The sequence below is a fragment of the Terrapene carolina genome, unplaced genomic scaffold (assembly GCF_002925995.2).
Source record: "Terrapene carolina triunguis isolate 2854851 unplaced genomic scaffold, T_m_triunguis-2.0 Scaffold616, whole genome shotgun sequence".
NCBI lineage: Eukaryota > Metazoa > Chordata > Testudines > Emydidae > Terrapene > Terrapene triunguis.
This window is the reverse complement of record NW_020664967.1, coordinates 17,328-24,543: the sequence shown is the minus strand read 5'-3', so window position 1 is coordinate 24,543 and position 7,216 is coordinate 17,328. Positions and strand designations below refer to the sequence as shown.

Sequence of the window (7,216 nt, the reverse complement as noted above, 5' to 3'; positions counted from 1 at the left end):
GGGACTGAGCCGTTTGGTGATAAGGGGACTCGGGCAGACAATCCTGCTGGGGGGTGGGCAGGGCCCGAGCCCCAGCTCCACTGCCCTCCCCCTCCTCTGCCTCCCACTTGGTCTGTTGTGGGGGGGCCCCGTGGATCGAGGGGTGGGGGCTGGCTAGTGAGCAGTGGCCACTGCTGGCCCCCCCAGGCTGCAGGAGGCAGGCGGAGAAAGGAGAAGCCTGGGAAAGAAGCGTTAATCCCTGTGCCCTCTGCCCCCTCAGTGCCTGAGCAAAGAACGGCAGCGCCAGCTGGCACCGGGCAATGTCCCCGGCACCTGGAGGAAACACCCAGGGGCGTCGGTGAGCTGCGACGGAACCAGGGGGCCCTTCTCAAAGGTGCCTTCTCTGTGCCCCCCAGCACCTCCCGACTGCCTGGGCAGCGCAACCTTCTCCATTCTTGCATCATGCCCCTTGCCGGGAGCCCTCAGCACCTGTTCCCGGCCGGGGGAGGCAGCACCCCCCAATCCCCCCCAGCCAGCACCCTCCCCCAGGGCCCCAGGTGCCGGCCAATCGCAGCAGGCAGGAGGGCAGGGCCTGCCCCCGTGACTGACAAGTGCCTGGAGCCTGGACGGGCAGCACCTCAAGCCAAGCCCTGAGTCGGGCTCCCTCGGGCGAGCAGCTCCCATCTCAGGCCCTGGCACCGGGCAGCGGCCGTGGCGAGCAGCTCCTCTCATGGCAGGGCGACGCGGGGCAGCCCGGGTGTGACAGCAGGAGGCAGACTGGCTGGGCAGAGCTCGGAGACAGATCCTGAGGGCCTGGCACCGTCCCTACCCCCCTGCCGCCCTCGGTTCTAGATGGCTCCCGGCTCCGGCGCACAGCGGGAGAGGAGCGGGCAGCCCCCAGGGGGTTGGCTAGCCCTGGCCGCCCTGGCCCTGCTGTGGGGATCCTCGGTCCAGGGAGGAGGGAAGCCAGGGTGCCCGTCATGCGGGATGCCCACCCTGGAGCCGGGCATGGAGAGGCGCTTCCTGCTCGAGCTGGCCAAGCGGCAGATCCTGGAGAAGCTGCACCTGAGCGAGAGGCCCAACGTCACGCAGCCGGTGCCCCGCGGAGCCGTCGCCAACGCCCTGCGGCGCCTGCATGTGGGCAAAGCCCGGCGGGATGGGCAGCCGGGGCCCTTCGCCCGCTGGGACGGCCCCGACGCCGATGACCTGGGCTACGAGATCATCAGTTTTGCCAAGACAGGTGGGTGCTGCCGACGGGGAACCGAGGCAGCGGGGCAGGGGCGGGGCTGGGGGTGAGCCAGGAGCAGGGGTGGGAACAGGCGGGGACGGGGAGCGGGACGGAGCCAGCGGCTCTGCCCTACCAAAGGGAACTTTTCTGATTGCAGGTGGGAAAACCCGGGGTCCGGAGAGCAGAGAAGGGGGTGAGTGGGGAGACAGGGGGCCTGGGGGGAGGCCCAGGCTGCTCTCAGGACAGACCATGCAGGGGGTGGGAGCAGAGCCACCCCTCACCCGGTTACGAGGACCCCACAGGTTTACCGAGCCCTTCTCTAGGGCTGGATAGTGCCACAGCATCACTCCTGGGTTCTGCACCCAGCTCTGGGAGGGGAGTGGGGTCTAGTGGTTATAGTCAGGGGGGGAGGGTGGCTGGGAGCCAGGACTCCTGGGTTCTGTCCCCAGTTCTGGGAGGGGAACGGGGTCTAGTGGGTTAAGACCAAGGCGGGGGTCAGGACTCCTGGGTTCTATCCCCAGTTCTGGGATGGAAGTGGGGTGTGGTGGTTAGCAGCGGTGGCTCCAGGCACCAAGCGCGTGCCTGGGCCGGCAAGCTGCGGGGGGCGCCCTGCCGGTCCCTGTGAGGGCGGCAGTCAGGCAGCCTTCAGCGGCGTGCCTGCAGGAGGTCCGCCGGTCCTGCGGATTCGGCAGCAATTCGGCGGCGGGTACGCCGAAGCCGCAGGACCAGCGGACCTCCCGCAGGCACACCGCTGAATCCGCGGGACCGGGAACCTCCTGCAGGTGCGCCGCTGAATCCGCGGGACCGGGAACCTCCTGCAGGCATGCTGCTGAAGGCTGCCTGCCTGCCGTGCTTGGGGCGGCAAAAAAGCTAGAGCCGCCCCTGGTGGTTAGAGCAGCGGGGATGGGAGTCAGGACTCCTGGGTTCTATCCCCAGCTATGGGAGGGGAGGGAAGTGGGGTGTAATGGTTAGAGCAGGGGGGCTGGCTGTCAGGGGGGCTAGGAGCCGGGACTCCTGGGTTCTCTCCCCGGCTCTGGGAGGGAAGTGGGGTGTAGTGGTTAGGGCTGGGGCTGGGAACCGGGACTCCTGGGTTCAAAGCCCAGCTCTTCAGTGACTCACTTTCCCCCGCGGTGGAACTGGCTCCCCGAGGCTGGGATGGTCCGTGGATCTCTGACCGGGGGGGGGGGGGGGCTGGACCAGGGTGCGCGGTGGGCCGGGGCGCGCGGGGGGTAGGGGAGGGGCCGGGGCCCGGGGCCCCCCCCCCCCCGGCGCTGGCAGGACTGCCGGCATCCCACTGCTCCTGACACGCAAAGGAGGGGGCCTCTGGGGCTCGATGGGGGACAAACAGACCCCCACTGGAATCTATTTCCCGGGGATCAGCCCCCCCAGCCCCATGTTTGGGGGGCTGGAGTCATCTGCAAACTCCTCCCCCTATGGGCCTCTGCTGCCCATCCCCCCACGGGAGGTCCCCAGGGCAGAGACGGGACCCAGCACTGTCTCCCAATGCCCCCAGCCCCATGGAGCTGAGCCGGTGGGGGGCTCCTTGCTGTCACTGCCGGGTTCTCCTATGGGGGGCGCTAGAACGCCGCCTCCAGGGAAGGGACACGCCAGAGCTCGGTGGGGGCAGCGGGTCAGAGACAGCGCCCCCCAGTGGACCAGCCGCCCAGGGGTGCCTGGGTCTTGAGGGACTTGGCTGGGTGGAGCAGGGAGCCTGGTGCCAGCTGCGAAGATGGGCATTCCCCGCCTGGCACCGCCCCCCGTTCTCACAGCCCCGCTCTCCCCACAGAGTTCTCCTCGCCCTCCAGCACGGGCCTGCATTTCCAGTTCAGCCACGGCAGGGGCCAGGCTGTCCACATCCTGCAGGCCCAGCTGTGGCTCTACGTCCAGGCCCCCCGGAGCGGGCTCTCCCCGGTCACGCTGCGGGTCTCCCTGGCGGGGGCGCTGCTGAGCGAGAGGCAGCTGGAGGCCCGGGCCAGCGGCTGGCACACCTTCGCCCTCCTGCCTGCGCTCCAGGCCTTCTTCCACGGGCAGGAGAAGACGCTGAGGCTGGAGCTGGAGTGCCGCGGGTGCCAGGCGAATGCCACGGCCGGGAGCGACGCCGGCGGCTCCCACCAGCCCTTCCTGGTGGCCAAGGCCACAGTGCGGGAGCCAGGGCAGCGGCTGGCCAAACGCAGCCTGCGCTGCGACCAGACCTCCAGCCTGTGCTGCCGCAAAGACTATTACGTGGACTTCCGGGACATCGGGTGGAACGACTGGATCATCAAGCCAGAGGGCTACCAGATCAACTACTGCATGGGCCAGTGCCCGCCCCACGTGGCCAGCAGCCCAGGCATGGCCTCCTCCTCCCACACGGCCGTGCTCAACCTGATCCGAGCCCACAACACCCAGACGGGCGGGCAGTCCTGCTGCGTGCCCACACACCGCCGGCCCCTCTCCATCCTCTACTTCGACCGCAACAGCAACATCGTCAAGACCGACATCCCGGACATGATCGTGGACGCCTGCGGCTGCAGCTAGGGGGGCACGGCTGCCCCTGGAGAGGTGGGGGGCGGGGGGAATCTCCCGGTGCTGCTCAACAGGGTTGGCGCAGACTCTGCCCCGATGCCCTCGGGCGCCGTTCGGGAGACGCGGGTCAGGGATTGTTCTGGACTCTCACTCCCAGGAGGAGGCTGGTTAACGCGATACATCTCTTGGCGTGTGTGTGTGTGGGGGGGAGGCAGCTGGCTACACCCTCCCTCCCCCCCAGCGCACGCACACATTTCAAGCACAAGTGTGCAAGGAGGAAACCGGGCCAGGTGCCAAGTGGAGGAAAGGTCTTCGGGGCCAACGCCCCGCGGCACACGGCTCGGCCGCCCCAGCCGGGTATTTCTAGAGCTGGGTGGAAAATTTTGCCAAACAAAGCGGGTGGGTTTGTCTCACCGAGAACATTTTGATTTTCAGGGGATTGGGCAGAAAACCAGCAATTTCCAGCCGAGAAAAGGAACCTTTGGGCCCAAAATGTCCGGTGTTGAGATTTTCCGTTTCCCAGCCGACCATTTTCCCCAGGTGCTTCCCAAGGGCCGTGGTGGATCTCCCAAACCTGGCGCTTTGCCGGTCGAGCCGGGCTGGTGTCCGCTCCACCAGGGGTTACGCCCGGGGGGTGGCAAGACCCACGTGCAGGAGGAGGCCAGACAAGCCGGGCACGGCTGGGAACAGCCCCTAAGAACGGTCAGTGCTTCGAAAGCCCCAATTGGTCACCCCCAGAAAATTTCCATGGAAAATGGTCTCCCAGGCTCTGGTCCTTTCACCCCTTTCTGTGGGGCTGCAGCCAATCGCTGAGCAGGTCTCTGGGGTCCAGCCAGTTCTTCTCCCAGCCTAGGCCGGGCACGGGGCACCGCCCTGTTGACGGAGCTGGGACCCGCTCGGGTGCAGATTCTCTAGCGGTATTTTTCTCATTGCGGTGGCAGTTCTGCTGCCGTGGGACGGACACGTTCAATGCATTGGGGGAGTGTTTACTGTAGGGCACCTCGGGGAGGTGCCAGGGTCGGAGCAGGACACAGGGTGGTCGGGGAGGGGGAACCTGCCCCCCCGGCTCCCCACCCCGCCCTGCTGAGGAGCCTGATGCCGAGTTTGCCTTTTTGTATTTTCTTTTCGCACTAATGTAAAAAAAATTATTTTATTTTATTTTATTTTATTATTTCGAGCGACGTCTCCAATAAACGGGTGAAAACACGGCGTGTTTGTCCTGAAATTCTCTAAGGAGCAGAGACACCGGGATGAGGCTGATGATACAGCCCAGCCAGTGCCCCTCAGTCCTGACCCACAGCCCCCTGCTAGCCCAGCCCTGGGCCCCCACATTCCCCAGCTCTGCCAGTGCCCCTCAGTCCGACCCGCAGCCCCCTGCTAGCCCAGCCCAGGGCTCCTCACCCCCCAGCTCTGCTGGTGCCCCTCACTCCCGACCCGTAGCCCCTGCTAGCCCAGCCCTGGGCTCCCCACACCCCATAGCTCTGCCGGTGCCCCTCACTCCCGACCCGCAGCCCCATAGCGATAGTCCAGTCTAGTCACCTTGGACCAAGGGCTTTAAGCACCACCCAGGCGGCCTGAGGGGAGGGGTTCAGGGCTACTCCAGAGCAGATTCCCAGTTATTCAAGCGGCCCCTCTGTGTTTAGCAGCCCCCCCAGATCTGCAGCAGGACCCCCTGTGGCTGAGGGGAGAGCAGGGCCTTTGCTGGGGGTGACGCTACCCCGGGTGGGGGCAGGGGGAAGCCAGGAGGTTCCTGGGCCGGTCCCAGGGGGTAAAGCCGGGCATGTGCACGCTGGATGCCAGCTCCAGTCCCCAGGGCAGGTCCCTGTAGCCCAGCAAGCATTGGGGGTCGCTAGGGCTTGGGGGTCAGGGGAGCTGGGAGTTGGGGGGGTCGCTGGGGCTTGGGGGTCGGGGGAGCTGGGCATTGGGGGTCACTGGGGCTTGGGGATCAGGGGAGCTGGGAGTTGGGGGTCGCTGGGACTTGGGGGTCGCTGGGGGTCGGGGGTCGGTGGAACTGGGCATTGGGGGTTGGGGGTCGCTGGGGGTCAGGGGTCGGTGGAACTGGGCATTGGGGGTCAGGGGTCGGGGGAGCTGCATAGAATCAGACGGCTGCCCCCCCCCTCTCCCCGGCTCTGGTTGTGCCAGCGGCAGCTCAGGGCCATGTTATCTGGGGCCGAGCCCTGGCTGCTCTCCCGGCCCCGCACCCAGCGCCCGGGCAAAGGGCGACTTTCATCAGCTCCGGGCGGCCCGAACATGCCGGGATCAGCTGGGGATGGAGCCACCCCCCCCCAGCCCTCCCCACTAGGAAAGTCCAAGCTGCCCCGGAGTGTTATTCCAGGCGCCCCACCCCGTGCCCCTTACTCCTGACCCGCAGCCCCTGCTAGCCCAGCCCTGGGCTCCCCACCCCCAGCTCTGCCGGTGCCCCTCACTCCCAACCCGCAGCCCCCTGCTAGCCCAGCCCTGGGCTCCCCCCAGCTCTGCCAGTGCCCCTCACTACCGACCCGCAGCCCCTGCTAGCCCAGGCCTGGGCTCCCCCTCCCCCCCAGCCCTGCTGGTGCCCCTGGTGTTTAGTGGCACAGGCCTGGAGGGTGGCCCCCCCAGCCGTGTGTGCGTGTGTGGCACAGTGACACGCTGACACACTAACCTACCCCCAGCCTGGCGCAGGGGGGGCAGGGGGGGCTGCCCTTAAGACTTCATTCCGCCTCCTCATCCACCCGGTCTGAGCTGCTTTCACTTTCTTAAAGAGACAGCCCGAGCTGCGGGGGAAGGGCTGCTAGCAGGGGTGGGGGCTTCCCCGCTGGGGCAGAAGGTGTGGGAGGCTGAGGGAGGGTGGGGGCCATTGGGTGTCCGTCTGTCTCTCTGTCCTTGCTGCTGTCTGGCCGGTTCGCGCTCCACCCGCCCCGTGGAGGGACCGGTTCTGGGGGTCTGGCGGGCCCAGCCCTGCGGCGCTGTGGGAAAGCCGGCATCGAGCGGGGGTTGGGGTCTGTGCCAGGGGAAGGTGCTGCGGGAAGTGGCCAGTTCTGGGGCAGACGCGGCCTGGCAGTTCGGCCAGGGTCACGCCGGAGCCAATCCAGGCTAAGCCGTTTAGACCTGTTGCAAAACTCTCCAGCCCAGAACCTCCCCAGCTGGTGCCAGACTAGGGCCCAACCCTGCTGGGGCAGGGAGACACCCTGAGCCGGGAGCCCCCGTGCACCCAGGGACCCTAGGACTTGGCCTATCCCGGCCAGGCAGAGCACCGGGGCCTTAGCTCAGGTCTCCCCCCACCCTGCTCCTTTCCCAGCCGCTGAGACCTGGCGCCCCCTAGGGGCTGAAACCCTCCTTCGTTCCTGCATCTCAGGTGTGTGCGGAGCTGCAGGTGGAAGGGGCGAGAGCTGGGGGCAGCGTTTGGAGAGGATTAGTCCTGGCCCAGCCCTGCTGCCGCACAGACACAGAGCGAGAGACCTGCCCCCAAGAGCTCACAGGGGCCAGGAGGGTAAACTGAGGCACGGAGGCGAGAGGCTCTGGGGG

The 7,216-nt window shown here is 67.3% G+C and overlaps 1 protein-coding gene across 1 annotated transcript; it reads left to right on the top strand.

The window, feature by feature from the left end:
* The first annotated feature begins 679 nt into the window (after window positions 1–679).
* Window positions 680–4,016, top strand: LOC112118617 (inhibin beta C chain-like). The gene is made up of 2 exons (XM_024217007.2): window positions 680–1,219; window positions 2,994–4,016. The coding sequence occupies exons 1-2, from the start codon at window positions 832–834 to the stop codon at window positions 3,722–3,724; spliced, it is 1,119 nt and encodes a 372-aa protein (XP_024072775.1). The 5' UTR covers window positions 680–831; the 3' UTR covers window positions 3,725–4,016.
* The last annotated feature ends 3,200 nt before the right edge of the window (window positions 4,017–7,216 follow it).

What these genes read in the sequence shown, in the direction of transcription:
- LOC112118617 (XM_024217007.2), top strand. Translation starts at nt 832, where the DNA reads ATGGCTCCCGGCTCCGGCGCACAGCGGGAGAGGAGCGGGCAGCCCCCA. An exon ending in CATCAGTTTTGCCAAGACAG is followed by an intron (nt 1,220 to 2,993) that starts GTGGGTGCTGCC and finishes CTCTCCCCACAG; the next exon opens with AGTTCTCCTCGCCCTCCAGC.